The sequence below is a fragment of the Lampetra planeri genome, chromosome 48 (assembly GCF_965212315.1).
Source record: "Lampetra planeri chromosome 48, kcLamPlan1.2.h2, whole genome shotgun sequence".
Taxonomy (NCBI): Eukaryota; Metazoa; Chordata; class Hyperoartia; order Petromyzontiformes; family Petromyzontidae; genus Lampetra; species Lampetra planeri.
The window spans coordinates 6,369,663-6,388,502 of NC_136154.1; the positions used below are offsets into that span (position 1 = coordinate 6,369,663).

General features: G+C 48.7%; 1 protein-coding gene across 1 annotated transcript in view; it reads left to right on the forward strand.

Moving 5' to 3' along the window:
• Positions 1-18,840, forward strand: part of LOC144733730 (zonadhesin-like) — a 29,639-nt gene that overhangs the window by 586 nt on the left and 10,213 nt on the right. The window contains exons 2-10 of the mRNA XM_078615753.1: positions 1,151-1,295; positions 2,880-3,130; positions 3,800-4,092; positions 4,244-4,515; positions 5,237-5,436; positions 5,948-6,086; positions 6,685-6,869; positions 7,772-7,875; positions 8,504-8,803. Of these exons, the coding sequence (XP_078471879.1) occupies positions 1,151-1,295; positions 2,880-3,130; positions 3,800-4,092; positions 4,244-4,515; positions 5,237-5,436; positions 5,948-6,086; positions 6,685-6,869; positions 7,772-7,875; positions 8,504-8,803 (1,889 nt within the window). The remainder of the gene's footprint in view (positions 1-1,150; positions 1,296-2,879; positions 3,131-3,799; positions 4,093-4,243; positions 4,516-5,236; positions 5,437-5,947; positions 6,087-6,684; positions 6,870-7,771; positions 7,876-8,503; positions 8,804-18,840) is intronic.

Here is an 18,840-nt window from a genome sequence, read left to right on the forward strand (position 1 = left end):
CTTTATACAAGGCATCATGTTTGCAATAACCACAACACAAGCAGTCAAATGCAAACATAGTGTAAATGCTTACCCCGAGCTCTCAATACTCTAATAGTGCGCTGTCTTTGAGTTGTACGCCTTTTGGCGTCATCTGGTCCAACACCAATGGAGACTAGGCTCTAAGAAAGGCTGTCTCGGGTGTGGACCAATCAACTTCAAGGACAGTGCATATCATTATCATCATCAGAGTTGTTTCTTTTTGTTTTCATTTTGACTGCTTGTGTTGTGGTTATTGCAAACATGATGCCTTGTATAAAGGTGTCAGTTTTTGTACCAGTTGAAAGGGTAAAACCCTATTACTATGATCTGCTATCGTTTGTGATAGCGAGGGTCACTTCCGAAAGAAAACAGCTACATAGCTCAGTGGGGCCTTAGACCTGATAACAATCTTCTATCTAAACAAAGACCTTAATGTGTATGTTTCAAAAACCTCTCGGGCACTTCCCGACAAGTTAGAAAACCGACATTCTGTATATATGTAGCTTTAGGCTACAAACAACAGGAAAAACCTGAAAATGTCATATTTTTTTATTTTAAGGCCCCCAAACCTCGATGTTTAAGTTCCCCAAAACATGTTTGTGTGCATGGTGTCATTCAGAAACCGTTCAAAATATAACAGTGCGATTTTTTTCGGTTGATAGAGCCTTAAACAGCAAATTAAATGAAATCGAGAAAGTTTTGGGGTTCCATCTTTTATTGTGTTTGAGATATTTAGGATTCAATCGGTTTTGAATGAAACATCGGCATTTTATGATGTTCACATCTGAATAATTTGAAAACGGTACACAATAGAGGACAGCTTCCCCTCATAGACTATTAAGTGAATTAATGTTTGTTCTTTCGAATAACTAAAAATCGAGCGGCTTCCCGTGATGGGAGCATCTTTAAATAGAAGAAGTTGAATAAAAGTCGTCAACACATAAACATTTTTGCGGGAAAATACCGAATGTTTGGAGTAGTTTTTAAGCGGTCTGATAGTACGCAAAAAAATCGTAACAAAAAAAATCAAGGTTCATTTTCATCTTCATTGAAAACTTTTGCCCCACAAACACCCACCCCCACCCCCCCCTCGTGAACTAAAGATGACCCCGTTTCTGATTCACTGCAGGTTGGCGACACGTTCATCTCGGACGACTGCACGAGCTCGTGCCTGTGCGACGCGGGGGGCATCGACTGCCAGGCGTTCACGTGCCCAGAGTTCCACACCTGCGCCGTGCTGGAGGGGGGCAAGGCCGGCTGCCAAGCCAACGCGAGTGAGGCCCGGCCCTGGAGCGGGGGGGTGACGGGGCGGCGTGACCGGGCGCGGCGGCTGTCACGGGTTGCACCGCCGCTCCAAACAACAAGACCAACGACAGCAGCAGCAGCCACCTGTCGCCATTAAGTGGTGGCGACGTCGTCAACCGCGGCGCTCGTGCCACGCTGGGTGCACTTTGAGGCCACGTGAAGTGTCGAAGGCCTTGCGTGTAGCAGGGGGTCTGTATTGATGCGCCTGCAAATCTCCCATTGCGATGGTGGGCGTCCAACTAGGACCCCATTCGAACCCAGTTCCAATGGTCTCAGTTGAAAATTGGAAATGTCATCATCGCTTGCAGCTGGGGCTGGCATCGTCCCCACCTCCTCCTACTGCCGAGGGGGAAACCGGGAAGGTTTAGGACTGTGGCTCATGCAACTGCAATAGCTGCTTTGGGTGCACGGTCCAAGCCGGCCCGGAGACCCCGGCTGACGGAAGAGGTGTTCTGGCTGGCTGAGAAAAAGCGACAGGCCCACTTCCACCGTCTACAGCATCCCGCGTCAGAGAAAATGGGGGTTGGCATCGTCCTCTTTCTCGTCTCGATGCCGAGGGGAAATGGGCGAGGTTTAGGACTGGAGCTCATGCAGCTGCTATGGCTGCTTTGGGTACACGGTCCAGACGTCCCCAGAGACCCTGGCTGACGGAGGAGGTGTTCCGGCTAGCTGAGAAAAAGCGACAGGCCCACTTCCACCGTCTACAGCATCCCGCGTCAGAGAGGATGGGCGTTGGCATCGTCTTCTTTCTCGTCTCGATGCCGAGGGGAAATGGGCGAGTTTCAGGACTGTGGCTCACGCAGCTGCAATAGCCGCATTGGCCAGACCTCCCCGGAGAACCCTGGCTGATGGGGACGGTTGTTCCGGATAGCCGAGTGAAAGCCACAGGCCCACACCCCTACCATCTGCAACATCCCATGGCCAAGGATGAGAGGCTTTCCACCACTCCCGTGGATACGTCCGCAGTCAAAGGCAGAAACCTTAGCAACAGGCGCGCTACACGATGACCACTCGGTGCCGAGTGGCGGTGATGGCTACGCCGCACGCGGCAGCCCGTAAGCCGGCACTGTGAGGCATCGGCAGCGGCACCAGAGGTTGTTGGATCGCACGCGGAGAGTTGTTTGCGTGAAAGTCCCTTCCCATGGGTGGTCGCAAGGGAGGGGCCATACCCTGGGTCGGGTTTGGTGGGTTGGTGGGTTTGGTAATTGGGTGGGTGAATAGGTGGGTGCGTGAGTGGGCGGGTGGTTGGGTGGGTGGGTGGTTGGGTTTGGAGGTTGGGCGAGTGGACAGGTGGTTGGATGGGTGGATGGGTGAGTGGGTGGGTGGTTGGGTTTGGAGGTTGGGTGAGTGGGCAGGTGGTTGGGTGGGTGGATGGGTGAGTGGGTGGGTGGTTGGGTTTGGAGGTTGGGCAGGTGGTTGGGTGGTTGTGTGTGTTGTTGGTTTGGGCGAGTGGGTGGGTGGGCAGGTTGGCGGCTATCGGACACACCTCACTATCTCTCTTCTCTCCCTCTCCCTTCTCCACGTGGTGGCCATCCCCCCCCCCACACCCAAAGAGCACTGCCACGCGTCGGGCGACCCGCACTACACCACCTTCGATGGCAAGTACTTCGACTTCATGGGCACGTGCACCTACATGCTGGCGGCGCCGAGCCCCAGCTACGCGGGCTCGCACCCGGCGGCGTGGCATGTCCTGGTGCAGAACGAGCACCGGCACGGCTCCACGGCCGTGGCGTACACGCGAACCGTCGAGGTGCGGCTCGACCGTGACGTCAACGTCAAGCTGCAGTTCGGTGGCGCCGTCCTGGTGAGTTGAGAGTTGGGGCGGTGGGGGAGTGAGTCGTCAGGGGGAGGGGGGATGGCATGGGGGAAGAGTGGAGGTCATGGGCATGGCTAAGCCGCTGCACGTGGCAGGCTGTTGCCTAGCGCTGTGGAGGCGGACGCAGCAACAGCGCGAGTTGGTGAATCACACGCAGATTGTTGTGTGACACTCACTTCATGTGAGTGGTGCGTCGAGGAGGAGCCTATACCCCCTGGCTCTGCCAGCTAGAAAGTGGCACAGCAGCAAAGTGTGTAGTCTATTCTCCATACGTTCCATCTCACTGCCTTCTACTCATGGGTGGGTGTCGATGAGGAGCCGTACCCCCTTGCTTTGCCATCTAGAAGGCGGAACTCAGTAAAGATGTTGACTCCACTTGGTCTGTCTGCATGGGGATAGAGTGTTTCCCCCTCACTTGTACTTGCGGGATTTCTCCCAGCGCTCCGGTTTCTTCCCACTCCATCTATAGTGGACTGCAGAGCTTGGGAAATTGTTGATGCACTGGCTTCTCACCGCGTGGCTGCTGCTGTCACTGTCTCTCGAGTTACCCTCTCTCCCTCTCCGAGAGCGAGCGGATACGGTGCGGTGGCGGCTGTGAGTCGCTAGACGAAATCGGAACGAGTCCGTCGTTTCGCTTCTCCGTCTGGCGAAACGCAGGTGAACGACGAGAGTGTGAGCCTCCCCGTGGGCCTGCCCAACGGCACGGTGGTGAGGGCCGGAAAGTTCGCGGTGCTCTCCTTCCCGGCGGCGGGGCTCACCGTCAAGTACGACGGCTACAGCTACGTGGACCTGCGCCTCCAGGCGTACTACGCGCGCAACCTCAGCGGCCTCTGCGGCGACTTCAATGGCGACCCGGGCGACGACTTCGTGGGGCCCGACGGGGAGCTGCACGCCACCGCCTACACCTTCGGCAGCTCCTGGCAGTTCCCGGTCGCCAGCAACAACTCGGCGTGAGTCGTCTCCGCCGTTGGAACCCTACACGTAACCCTAACTGTAGCATTGTCCCTACCCCTTGACCTTAACCAGGGCAGCTCCTGGCCAGCAGCAACTCAGCTTGATGATGATGGTGAAGTGCTTTTGCTCTCCCCACCACCACCACAGCTGCGGGTTCGACTACGGCCGAATGGTGAAGCCAAACAATGCCGACTTGGCCAGTGCCGCCGGGCCGTGCAGTCCCCTCAAGAGCGCGACGTCACCGTTCGCCGCGTGCTTCAACGCTGTGCCGCCCGAGCCCTTCCACAGCAACTGCGTGTTCGACCTGGCGCTCACAGCGCTCAGCGACGAGCTGCGCTGCTCCCACCTGCAGGGGTACTTCGACACATGCCTGGGCAGCGGCGTGAGCCTCGGCGAGTGGAGGGCGTCCTTGAATTGCCGTGAGTGGGGGTTTTTTCTGTTTTTCGTTTAAATGTGTAAAGACAATGATTGTTGTTACTGTTACGACGTGGGATATCTAACAAGCCGAGTTGGAATTGGAAAAAATATGAAAACTGGTGGAGGAAGTCATACATCCCCCCCGCTACACCACACCACCAATTCAAGAAAGATCTGGACCGTGCCAACTTAACCTGAGTGCAAAGGGGGGGTCGCGGATGCAAATGTCAACTCATAAATTAACACTGACTCATGAACAGATTCGGAGCGTGGCAAAAGGGCACTTGCGACTTATCTATAGATATATACTCTACCAACCTCCACACCAATTCATTGGTTCCTCCCGGGAAGTGATTGATGCACATATCACGGCGGTGACCATGGATTGGGGGGGGCAGCACCAATCTTTATAGAGTCACAGTCTGCTACAAAACGTCAACCGACAACTGAAGCGGGCAGTTTGCTGGAGTTTGCGCATTGAGACGGGCGACGTGTCCAATAATTGACAGCCATCCCCCCCTCGAATGAAGCTCTCAATCGCTCAGATGACCTGGCGCCTTACAAGTTGGAAGAATTATTAAGGTCTTGCACACGTCCGAGCAGAGCCAATGGCGAACGCACGTTGAGGAAGCGTGACGGAAATTTGAGCATGTTGAAAGATGATTTTTCTCATCCTTCTTTCGTTTTTTTCTTCCCTTTCACCTGCCCTGGTCCACCCGGCAGCGCTGAGCTGCCCGGCGAACAGCGCGTACAAGGCGTGCGCATCGCCGTGCCTGAGCGCGTGCGGCTTCCCCAGCGCCGCGTGCCCAAAACGGCAGGCATGTGTCGAGGCGTGTGAGTGCAGCCCGGGCTTCTTCCTGCACGACGAAGCCTGCGTGGACGCGGCCAGCTGCGGCTGCACCATGGACGGCATCTACCATCCCGTGAGGCCTAGTCTGCCTCATCTGTGCCCAGAGGGGAATGTATCTATCGCCGTGCGAGGCCTAGTTTGCTTCAAAGCCTAATTCCTTTACAAACCACATGAGGCCTAGTTTATGTCATCTGTGTCACAGCCCAATTCCTTCATCATCAAGTGAGGCCTAGTTCACGTCATTTGTGTCAGAGCCTAAGTCCTCTACCGCCACACAAGGCCTAGTCTACTAATCTATCACAAAGCCTATTTCTCTAACACGACATAAGACATCTTCAACTCCTATTCAATTACCTAAACCTCTGCCCCTACATAAAGGGGACGGCGCATGTCATAATGCGGAAGGGCCAGGTCAAACCGAGGAAGGGCAAGGCACTACTAGAGGTCGAAATACCCTGCTGATATAAGGTAATAGACCTATAGCATCAAATATGTGCAGCAGATGCGTCCGCAGGCCAACCGGTGGATATTAAATTTTAGATCGTTCAAGCCAACAATCCCAACGGCCATTTGTGTGTGTGCAGGTGGGCGACGAGTGGTGGTCATGGGACTGCTCGTACCACTACACCTGCTACTCGCAGTATAACATCTCGAAAGACCCCAGCGGGTGCATGGGCAACGAAGTCTGCTTCCTGAAGAACGGAATGCTGGGATGTCACCCTGGTAGGTTGCGCGGTGGCAGCGATCATGATCACATTGCGCATAGACTAACAAAGTCCATTTAGACTGGCATTACACATCACCCAACAGTGAGCATAGACTAACACTTTGCACAGACTTATATTGCACTCAAACTAACACTGCCCATGCAGAGCTACCTGAGCCATTAGCTCTCTTTCAGAAGCGACCTGGCTATCACAAATGCTAGGTCAACGAAGTGGATTGTCGTGTGGACATTTATAGCAGCCAAATTCTCTGAGTGCACGTTTCTAAATTCTGGAGGGGAAAAAAACTCGAGTGCGTACCCTCAGTTACTGGTCCCGCCATCTCATGGCGCAGCGGGCGCAGTGGTACATCGTATCTCGCCAAACATTATCGGTACATTGCTCGTGGGGAAATTGTTTTCACTCAATGCGTTTTATCGCTTTACGCGACACCTTTCGGGAACGCATCTACGACCGCCGTCGCGTTAAATGAGGACTTGCCGTAATAAAATAACTCGATTTTATTATCGTGCTCCAGCCACTTTTACGTGCGCCGACATCCTCTTCACCACTGTCGTGTCCATCGCTCTTTCCCCACCCCCCCCCCCCCCCTTTAGCCGAGGTGCGGCTGTCGTGCCAGGATGAGCGGATGTCAGCCTACATCCCCAAGGTGCTGGTGGCGGGCCACAACGCGAGCGACTTCTCGCTCAATGACGGCTCGCCCCCGGGCTGCTTGCCACTCGACAATGGCCAATTCATCGTCTTCGACATCGGCATCGTGGACTGCGGCGCCGTGTGCCAGGTACGGTGTGCAACAGCTCTTAAACTCAACCGTGGACTTAACATTGTGCCATAGACTCAACACTGCGCCATAGACTCAACACTGCACCATAAACTCAACACTGCACCATAGACTCAACACTGCGCCATAGACTCAACACTGCACCATAGACTCATCATTGCACCATAGACTCAACACTGCACCATAGACTCAACACTGCACCATAGACTCAACACTGCGCCATAGACTCAACACTGCGCCATAGACTCAACACTGCACCAAAGACTCAACACTGCACCAAAGACTCAACACTGCACCATAGACTCAACATTGCGCCATAGACTCAACACTGCACATAGACTCAACATTGCACATAGACTTAACATTGACAGTAGACTTAACACTACCCATAGACTAGCATTGCCCATAGACTAACATTGCACGTCGACAAACATTGCATGGAGACTAACATTGCGCGTAGATTCACATTTTCCATTGACTTACACTGCACATTGACTCACATTGCCCATAGACTCACATTGCATATAGACTCACATTACCCATAGACTCACATTGTACATAGACTAACATTGCCCATAGACTCATATTACCCATAGACTCACATTGCACATAGACTAACACTGCACATAGACTAATATTGCATTCGACTTACATTGTCCGTAGATGATAATATTCTTGCAAAGATGATGAAAGCAGGGATGTCGTTCAAGAGCTAAGATGCCCAATGTGGAGGTTCAGCGGCCGCTACCTCTGGCCACGGTGAAAGAGACGGGTTCAGCAGAAGGCGAGGGCTCGCGTAGCATTGCCGTTCCTCATCCTCCCGTTGAGGGATCGCGCGACCACGTTGGGTCCGCAACAGCGCGAGTTGATGTGGCTGTCGGTGATATCTGCTGTCCCTGCAGGAGACGGACTCGCAGATGATCTTCTCCCAGACGCTCACCCTCAAGTCGGCCAACAGGAGCTTGCCCATCATCCGCAACTTCAACGACATCCAGGTCCCGCTCACGTACGTAAGCGCGTTCAACTTAGCGCCGTCGCGAGATCACGCACGCGGTGCGGTTCCTTCTGTCCGAACACCGACGTGCAGTAAATCCCCGTTTAATGCGCGTCCGTTCGCACGACGCCTTTCCGCTTTAACGTGGTTTATATATTTCTTTACTACTCACTACAAACCCGCGCATGACGGACTACTCGCTGTAATGGGAGTCTAGCATGTGATGGACTACTCGCTACAACGCGAGTCTAGCGCATGATGGAATTCTCGCTATAACACGAGGATGGTTAAGGTTTTAAGGATGTGGTCTTTGTGTGAACATCCCGACTGTCGTCTCTCTGTCTCATCTCCATCTCATCTCCACGGTCACTCTCATCTCTCTTTCTGTGAACATCCTCACTCTGATCTCTCATCTGTCTCATCTCAATGTCATCTGCACAATATCTCGCTGTGAACATCTTGACTCTCGTGTCCCTCTTTGTCTCACCTCTGCCGTCTCTCTCTCGTCTGTCTGTCCGTGAACTTCTTGACTGTCATCTCTCTCATCTCCACAATCTCTCTCTGTGATCATCCTCATCACTCATCTCCATCTAATCTTCACGATCTCTGCCCCCGTCTCGCATCGTCTCTCGCTCTCCAGGTGTAAGTACGACAAGCGCCGCAGCCTGGCGGTGAACTTCGTGCCGGACACGGGCAGCATCTTCGTGACGGAAACGGGCTTTGGCGACTTCGTCTTCAACATCGAGCTGTACCACTCGGAGCGCTTCGCGCTGCCGTACAAGAAGAGCGACTACCCCGTGCACTTCAAGGAGAACGAGAACGTCTTCGTGCAGCTCGCCGTCAAGTCCAACCTCAGCGTGTCGCTCTTCACTGAGAACTGCTTCGCGACCCCCAGCGGGGACCCCCAAGACCCCATCCGATACGACCTCGTCAAGAACGGGTACGCGAACGGAGACCACTGACACCGCACGTGGACTAGCATTGTGCATGGAGTAACATTGCACGTCGACCCACATTGCCCGTAGACTAACATTTCCATAGACTAACATTACCTGTAGACTAACATTTCCGATAGACAAACATTGCCTGTAGACTAATATTACCTGTAGACTAACATTGACCATATACTAACATTGCTCGTAGACTAATATTGCCCATAGACTAATATTGCCCATAGACTAACATTACCCGAACTCCGTCCCGAGCTCGACTCAAGCACCTCGGCAGAACGAGCAATGGAAGTTTAACACGTCGTAGGCTTTCGCGACCACTATCATCCACAATACAGGTTTTGTTGGGTTAGATCGTGTAAATATATCAATTTTGTCTCGTCAAAGTAAGGTTTGTCACGTAAACAGAAGGCGGCCAATTCGTTACTAGTACAGCACACCAGTTGTGTGTCGGAGAGCAAAGCCACAACATTAACAATCTTAGTACGACGTTTTGCCAGTAATTACAACTAGCTTCATCAGGCAATACGTCGTACTAAGATTGTAAATGTTGTGGATTTGCTCTCCAACACACAACCGGTGTAGTACTCCACTATACACGACACTATACGCCACACTATGCACTACACTATACACTAGCGCTGTGCTAGTGTAGGGCTGTTACGGAGGGGCTGTATGTGTAGGGCTGTATGCATGGGATCACACGGGAAACAAGCACAGGGGGCGGGGCTCCGTGAGTGCTAACGGGGAGGTGCCCGCAACGACGTCCGCACCGGGCAGCCTGGGGGTTGCCCGGAGTTGTGATCCTCTGAGGGGTATAAAGGGGGATGAGCCGGAGAGATCGGGGCTCAGTATTAGGATGGAGAAGGAAGACTGAAGACCGTCTAGCTAGAAGCCCTGGACTCACCTGAGACGCCGCCCTTGTCAGGGCCGCGCAGGACCGAGCCAGTGGCGTGGTCCCGCGACCCAGAGTCAGTCTCTGGGACTCCGGGTACCGTAGGCCGGCTAACCAGTGTCGGCCCAGACAGCCTCCCCTAGCCCAGTAACTGGAGAACTACGAGGCAGATCAGGATAGCTAGCGAAGTATCCCCAGCTATCCGGGTGAGAGGGCCGATACCCCCTCTAGTGCTGTCCTGTTCTGACCGCTTACACGAATAAACATACGTGTGCCTCAACCTTGGTGTCAAGCGTCCTCAACGGTACTTCACTAGTAACGAATTGGCCACCTTTTGTTTACGTGACAAACCCCTTACTAATTGGCTGTGCCGGGTGATGGCGAGTTTAACGACACAACATTTACATATTTGCGCGATCTAACCCAACAAAAGCTGTATAATGGACAACAAAGGAATGGCCCGTCGCGGGCCAGAGCGTCACGTGACCTCGTCGAGAATTCCTTCCTCCGCCGGAATCTGTCGACGTTTCCACGCCCCGGGCTCGTGCCGTCAGTCGCACGATGACCGTCAAACTATTTTAACAATTTAAGTTTTGTAACTTTAGCAGGCGTACGCCCTTTCAACCCCCCCCCCCGCCACTGAGCTACGTAGTAGATCTTTTTCAGAAGCCGCCTGACCTGGCTATCACAAATGATAGCCGCTCAACCAAATTGCTGATACTGACAACATCAACATCATCATCACGTGGAGATGTATAGCGGTAGCCGAATACTCTCTCAAAGCGCGACGTCGATTCGAAATGTGGAGGGGAAAAAACCTGGTGCACCCGGAGAAAAATGCATGAACTGAACTTTTAACTAACTCAATCTTGATTTGAATCTTGATTTGAAGCTTAACTAACTCTTTTGACTAATTATTTTTTATATTTTTTGGCTCTTTCGGTAAAGTCACGTAGATAGGTTCAATTTCGATTTAAAGCTTTCGTGACTGCAGGGATTCATCTTCCTGGTTCTTTCGGTAAAGTCACGTAGAAGGGAAGTAATAAAATAATAAAAATAAAACATAATAAAACAATTCTCACGACGTTTCGGCCACAACGCAAGCAGCCGTCCTCAGGCGAAGAATGAGAACATTATCAAGCTAGGAGCTTATATAGGTGTAGCGAGGAGGAGCGCCTTAACAAAAGAATGTGCATATGAAGAGGAATTTAGCATACCAATGGGCAATGCATAGGAGGTGGGCGGAGGGGTTTCAAAGTCCCATTATGCCCATGCATTATGCAGGATCAACAGCACCACGGGGGGGCGCAAGGAACAGCGTTAATAAAGGAAAGGAATGTTAGTGATATGTAGCTGCATTTGCCAAACAACCACGTAGAAAACCAAAGTGAAAACTACATAAAAAACTAAAATATAAACTGATACTTACTATACTCTACAATAAGCTGAGTTACTAACAACAAATAATAAATTACAATTCTACGTCGTAAGAAGTATATAATATACTTCCATCTAAACTTTATTCTCTTAGCATATACAGTACTATATACTGCCATAGATAAACCCAACATTAAATTATATACTGTATTGCTGTAAACCACCCTATACTTTATACATTTTAATATAACACTATGTATTATTCAACTCACCCTAATGTGTATCGAAATGGTTTATTACGTCCTTCCAATGATTGCTAAGCCTGAATCCATCTTCTCGGTTAAAATTGTCTCTGTGTTTGTATATGTGGATCGCCTCATGAATGAATCTCTCATGATAGCCAGATGGCTTGCAGAGAACCTCCGTCTTGGAGAAGTCAATGTCATGTGAGCCCACTGAGTTGTAACAGTGGTCTGCCACGGCTGAGGTGTTTGTCCTACCGTGTTTTAGATCAGCTTTATGTTCACGAATGCGGTCTGAGACGTGTCGTTTGGTTTCCCCAATGTAACTGCTACCACAGAGGCAACTTAGTTTGTAGACGCCAGGGTACTGTATGTCTGGAATCACATCTTTTACAGACGGTACCAGATCACGGATTTTATGTACTGTGTTGAATCGGACCTGGATCTTGTGTTTAATCAGGATTTTGGAGATCTTTTTTGTGACCCCAGCAATGTAGGGTAAGGTGATGGTCTTGAAAGGCTCCTCAACAGGATCTTTCTTGATGGTTGGAGTGATGGCTTTGCGGATTGTGTAGTCGGAGTAACCATTAGCTTTAAGAGCTTGGCGTACGTGTTTGAGTTCACTGGAAATGTGTTCATGGTCGGAGATGCATTGGGCTCTATGATATAGAGTCTTGATGAGGGAATTCTTCTGGGATGGATGGTGGTGGGAATCCGGTTTTAGATAAGCATCCGTGTGGGTGGCTTTCCTGTAGACAGAGTGGCTCATTGAACCATCAGGTCTCCTTTTGATTAGGACATCCAAAAAGGGTAGCTTGCCATCATTTTCGACTTCCATGGTGAATCTGATGGCTGGGTGTATGGAATTGATGTGGTCGAGAAATTGGTCTAGAGCAGGCCGGCCATGTGGCCAGATGACAAAAGTGTCGTCTACGTATCTCTTCCATAAGGTCGGGCGTAGAGTGGCAGTCTGGATGGCGTCCGTCTCAAATTTCTCCATGAAGATGTTGGCTACAACCGGAGATAGGGGGGAGCCCATTGGGGTGCCCTCAATTTGCTTGTAGAAGGTTCCATTCCAGGTGAAGTATGTATTGGTTAAGCAGTGTCTCACCAGGGGGGGTACCCCAGCATTTAGTCCTTGATGAACCAAGTCTTCAATGATTGCGATGGTGTCAGGCACAGGCACCTTGGTGAACAAGGAAACCACATCAAAACTGACAAGCAGGTCGTCTGGGGACAGGGCAATCCCCTTGATTGTCGATACCAGGTCAGTAGAGTTTAGTACTGCAGAGGTGGTTTTTCCAGTGAAAGGCCGTAGGATTTCGGACAAAAAACGAGCCAGTTTGTAAGTGGGGGAGTTGATAGTAGAGACAATGGGACGAAGAGGTGTATCTTCTTTATGTATCTTTGGCAAGCCGTACAATCTTGGTGGCCTGGCTGCAGAAGGTTTCAACGAGAACTGTTTGGTCTGATCAATTAATGCGGTTGAAGCAGAAATGATGTTGTTGGTTTTGGAGACGAGGCTGTTGGTGGGGTCTCTTTTTATTTTTGTATAGCTGCCATCGTTGAGTAGTTCTTGAATTTTGTTGTTGTATTCTATTTTGTCCATGATGACAGTGGCATTGCCTTTGTCGGCTGAGAGGATGACAATGTCATCCCTCTTTTTTAATTGAGCTAATTCAAAACGCTCATCTTTGCTGATGTTGCTAGCTGGCATCTTAGCGTTTTTGAGGGTTACAGAGATTTCAGATCTTGCTACGTCTGCAGCGATGTGACTCAAGCCCTTGAGAGCTACATCTACTCGAGCAATTATATCATTAACTGGTATGTGTCTAGGTGTGACTGCAAAGTTTAGTCCTTTAGCTAAAACGGATTTCAAACCTTCAGAAATAGGACTGTTACTGCGATTAATTACGACTTTGTTAACATCTAGCTTTTCAATGTGTGGGTCCGGTTTCTTGTTTGAGAGGCGGTTGAATTTGGAAATCAAGTTGTCCTTACATTTAGTCGACATAGCGGCAGCTGAAGAGGCAGTCATTTTTTCCACGTGTTCCCAATCCGATGTGGACATTGTTGCACTCAAAGATAAGTGTGATTTGTAGAGTGTCTTGTCTAACTGATCTAGTTCGGTGCGCGTAAGTCTGATTTTCTCTGAGATAAGAGCTAAGCTAGTTCTAGACAGAATTCGTTTCGCATTAGAAGAAGTTACAGCAGCAGATGTTAGTGTAAATGCGTTTGGTATTACCTTAGAGTCGCGGCATCTCTTCAGAAAGGTGAGAGACTCGATTAGCTGAGCCTTCTTATCCCGGAGCTTGTTGAAGGATCTCAAAGTTATGTGGAAACCCTCCCCGTAGAGGCGGTTAAATTTCGATTTAAAGCTTTCGTGACTGCAGGGATTCATCTTCCTGGTTCTTTCGGTAAAGTCACGTAGAAGGGAAGTAATAAAATAATAAAAATAAAACATAATAAAACAATTCTCACGACGTTTCGGCCACAACGCAAGCAGCCGTCCTCAGGCGAAGAATGAGAACATTATCAAGCTAGGAGCTTATATAGGTGTAGCGAGGAGGAGCGCCTTAACAAAAGAATGTGCATATGAAGAGGAATTTAGCATACCAATGGGCAATGCATAGGAGGTGGGCGGAGGGGTTTCAAAGTCCCATTATGCCCATGCATTATGCAGGATCAACAGCACCACGGGGGGGCGCAAGGAACAGCGTTAATAAAGGAAAGGAATGTTAGTGATATGTAGCTGCATTTGCCAAACAACCACGTAGAAAACCAAAGTGAAAACTACATAAAAAACTAAAATATAAACTGATACTTACTATACTCTACAATAAGCTGAGTTACTAACAACAAATAATAAATTACAATTCTACGTCGTAAGAAGTATATAATATACTTCCATCTAAACTTTATTCTCTTAGCATATACAGTACTATATACTGCCATAGATAAACCCAACATTAAATTATATACTGTATTGCTGTAAACCACCCTATACTTTATACATTTTAATATAACACTATGTATTATTCAACTCACCCTAATGTGTATCGAAATGGTTTATTACGTCCTTCCAATGATTGCTAAGCCTGAATCCATCTTCTCGGTTAAAATTGTCTCTGTGTTTGTATATGTGGATCGCCTCATGAATGAATCTCTCATGATAGCCAGATGGCTTGCAGAGAACCTCCGTCTTGGAGAAGTCAATGTCATGTGAGCCCACTGAGTTGTAACAGTGGTCTGCCACGGCTGAGGTGTTTGTCCTACCGTGTTTTAGATCAGCTTTATGTTCACGAATGCGGTCTGAGACGTGTCGTTTGGTTTCCCCAATGTAACTGCTACCACAGAGGCAACTTAGTTTGTAGACGCCAGGGTACTGTATGTCTGGAATCACATCTTTTACAGACGGTACCAGATCACGGATTTTATGTACTGTGTTGAATCGGACCTGGATCTTGTGTTTAATCAGGATTTTGGAGATCTTTTTTGTGACCCCAGCAATGTAGGGTAAGGTGATGGTCTTGAAAGGCTCCTCAACAGGATCTTTCTTGATGGTTGGAGTGATGGCTTTGCGGATTGTGTAGTCGGAGTAACCATTAGCTTTAAGAGCTTGGCGTACGTGTTTGAGTTCACTGGAAATGTGTTCATGGTCGGAGATGCATTGGGCTCTATGATATAGAGTCTTGATGAGGGAATTCTTCTGGGATGGATGGTGGTGGGAATCCGGTTTTAGATAAGCATCCGTGTGGGTGGCTTTCCTGTAGACAGAGTGGCTCATTGAACCATCAGGTCTCCTTTTGATTAGGACATCCAAAAAGGGTAGCTTGCCATCATTTTCGACTTCCATGGTGAATCTGATGGCTGGGTGTATGGAATTGATGTGGTCGAGAAATTGGTCTAGAGCAGGCCGGCCATGTGGCCAGATGACAAAAGTGTCGTCTACGTATCTCTTCCATAAGGTCGGGCGTAGAGTGGCAGTCTGGATGGCGTCCGTCTCAAATTTCTCCATGAAGATGTTGGCTACAACCGGAGATAGGGGGGAGCCCATTGGGGTGCCCTCAATTTGCTTGTAGAAGGTTCCATTCCAGGTGAAGTATGTATTGGTTAAGCAGTGTCTCACCAGGGGGGGTACCCCAGCATTTAGTCCTTGATGAACCAAGTCTTCAATGATTGCGATGGTGTCAGGCACAGGCACCTTGGTGAACAAGGAAACCACATCAAAACTGACAAGCAGGTCGTCTGGGGACAGGGCAATCCCCTTGATTGTCGATACCAGGTCAGTAGAGTTTAGTACTGCAGAGGTGGTTTTTCCAGTGAAAGGCCGTAGGATTTCGGACAAAAAACGAGCCAGTTTGTAAGTGGGGGAGTTGATAGTAGAGACAATGGGACGAAGAGGTGTATCTTCTTTATGTATCTTTGGCAAGCCGTACAATCTTGGTGGCCTGGCTGCAGAAGGTTTCAACGAGAACTGTTTGGTCTGATCAATTAATGCGGTTGAAGCAGAAATGATGTTGTTGGTTTTGGAGACGAGGCTGTTGGTGGGGTCTCTTTTTATTTTTGTATAGCTGCCATCGTTGAGTAGTTCTTGAATTTTGTTGTTGTATTCTATTTTGTCCATGATGACAGTGGCATTGCCTTTGTCGGCTGAGAGGATGACAATGTCATCCCTCTTTTTTAATTGAGCTAATTCAAAACGCTCATCTTTGCTGATGTTGCTAGCTGGCATCTTAGCGTTTTTGAGGGTTACAGAGATTTCAGATCTTGCTACGTCTGCAGCGATGTGACTCAAGCCCTTGAGAGCTACATCTACTCGAGCAATTATATCATTAACTGGTATGTGTCTAGGTGTGACTGCAAAGTTTAGTCCTTTAGCTAAAACGGATTTCAAACCTTCAGAAATAGGACTGTTACTGCGATTAATTACGACTTTGTTAACATCTAGCTTTTCAATGTGTGGGTCCGGTTTCTTGTTTGAGAGGCGGTTGAATTTGGAAATCAAGTTGTCCTTACATTTAGTCGACATAGCGGCAGCTGAAGAGGCAGTCATTTTTTCCACGTGTTCCCAATCCGATGTGGACATTGTTGCACTCAAAGATAAGTGTGATTTGTAGAGTGTCTTGTCTAACTGATCTAGTTCGGTGCGCGTAAGTCTGATTTTCTCTGAGATAAGAGCTAAGCTAGTTCTAGACAGAATTCGTTTCGCATTAGAAGAAGTTACAGCAGCAGATGTTAGTGTAAATGCGTTTGGTATTACCTTAGAGTCGCGGCATCTCTTCAGAAAGGTGAGAGACTCGATTAGCTGAGCCTTCTTATCCCGGAGCTTGTTGAAGGATCTCAAAGTTATGTGGAAACCCTCCCCGTAGAGGCGGTTAAATTTCGATTTAAAGCTTTCGTGACTGCAGGGATTCATCTTCCTGGTTCTTTCGGTAAAGTCACGTAGAAGGGAAGTAATAAAATAATAAAAATAAAACATAATAAAACAATTCTCACGACGTTTCGGCCACAACGCAAGCAGCCGTCCTCAGGCGAAGAATGAGAACATTATCAAGCTAGGAGCTTATATAGGTGTAGCGAGGAGGAGCGCCTTAACAAAAGAATGTGCATATGAAGAGGAATTTAGCATACCAATGGGCAATGCATAGGAGGTGGGCGGAGGGGTTTCAAAGTCCCATTATGCCCATGCATTATGCAGGATCAACAGCACCACGGGGGGGCGCAAGGAACAGCGTTAATAAAGGAAAGGAATGTTAGTGATATGTAGCTGCATTTGCCAAACAACCACGTAGAAAACCAAAGTGAAAACTACATAAAAAACTAAAATATAAACTGATACTTACTATACTCTACAATAAGCTGAGTTACTAACAACAAATAATAAATTACAATTCTACGTCGTAAGAAGTATATAATATACTTCCATCTAAACTTTATTCTCTTAGCATATACAGTACTATATACTGCCATAGATAAACCCAACATTAAATTATATACTGTATTGCTGTAAACCACCCTATACTTTATACATTTTAATATAACACTATGTATTATTCAACTCACCCTAATGTGTATCGAAATGGTTTATTACGTCCTTCCAATGATTGCTAAGCCTGAATCCATCTTCTCGGTTAAAATTGTCTCTGTGTTTGTATATGTGGATCGCCTCATGAATGAATCTCTCATGATAGCCAGATGGCTTGCAGAGAACCTCCGTCTTGGAGAAGTCAATGTCATGTGAGCCCACTGAGTTGTAACAGTGGTCTGCCACGGCTGAGGTGTTTGTCCTACCGTGTTTTAGATCAGCTTTATGTTCACGAATGCGGTCTGAGACGTGTCGTTTGGTTTCCCCAATGTAACTGCTACCACAGAGGCAACTTAGTTTGTAGACGCCAGGGTACTGTATGTCTGGAATCACATCTTTTACAGACGGTACCAGATCACGGATTTTATGTACTGTGTTGAATCGGACCTGGATCTTGTGTTTAATCAGGATTTTGGAGATCTTTTTTGTGACCCCAGCAATGTAGGGTAAGGTGATGGTCTTGAAAGGCTCCTCAACAGGATCTTTCTTGATGGTTGGAGTGATGGCTTTGCGGATTGTGTAGTCGGAGTAACCATTAGCTTTAAGAGCTTGGCGTACGTGTTTGAGTTCACTGGAAATGTGTTCATGGTCGGAGATGCATTGGGCTCTATGATATAGAGTCTTGATGAGGGAATTCTTCTGGGATGGATGGTGGTGGGAATCCGGTTTTAGATAAGCATCCGTGTGGGTGGCTTTCCTGTAGACAGAGTGGCTCATTGAACCATCAGGTCTCCTTTTGATTAGGACATCCAAAAAGGGTAGCTTGCCATCATTTTCGACTTCCATGGTGAATCTGATGGCTGGGTGTATGGAATTGATGTGGTCGAGAAATTGGTCTAGAGCAGGCCGGCCATGTGGCCAGATGACAAAAGTGTCGTCTACGTATCTCTTCCATAAGGTCGGGCGTAGAGTGGCAGTCTGGATGGCGTCCGTCTCAAATTTCTCCATGAAGATGTTGGCTACAACCGGAGATAGGGGGGAGCCCATTGGGGTGCCCTCAATTTGCTTGTAGAAGGTTCCATTCCAGGTGAAGTATGTATTGGTTAAGCAGTGTCTCACCAGGGGGGGTACCCCAGCATTTAGTCCTTGATGAACCAAGTCTTCAATGATTGCGATGGTGTCAGGCACAGGCACCTTGGTGAACAAGGAAACCACATCAAAACTGACAAGCAGGTCGTCTGGGGACAGGGCAATCCCCTTGATTGTCGATACCAGGTCAGTAGAGTTTAGTACTGCAGAGGTGGTTTTTCCAGTGAAAGGCCGTAGGATTTCGGACAAAAAACGAGCCAGTTTGTAAGTGGGGGAGTTGATAGTAGAGACAATGGGACGAAGAGGTGTATCTTCTTTATGTATCTTTGGCAAGCCGTACAATCTTGGTGGCCTGGCTGCAGAAGGTTTCAACGAGAACTGTTTGGTCTGATCAAT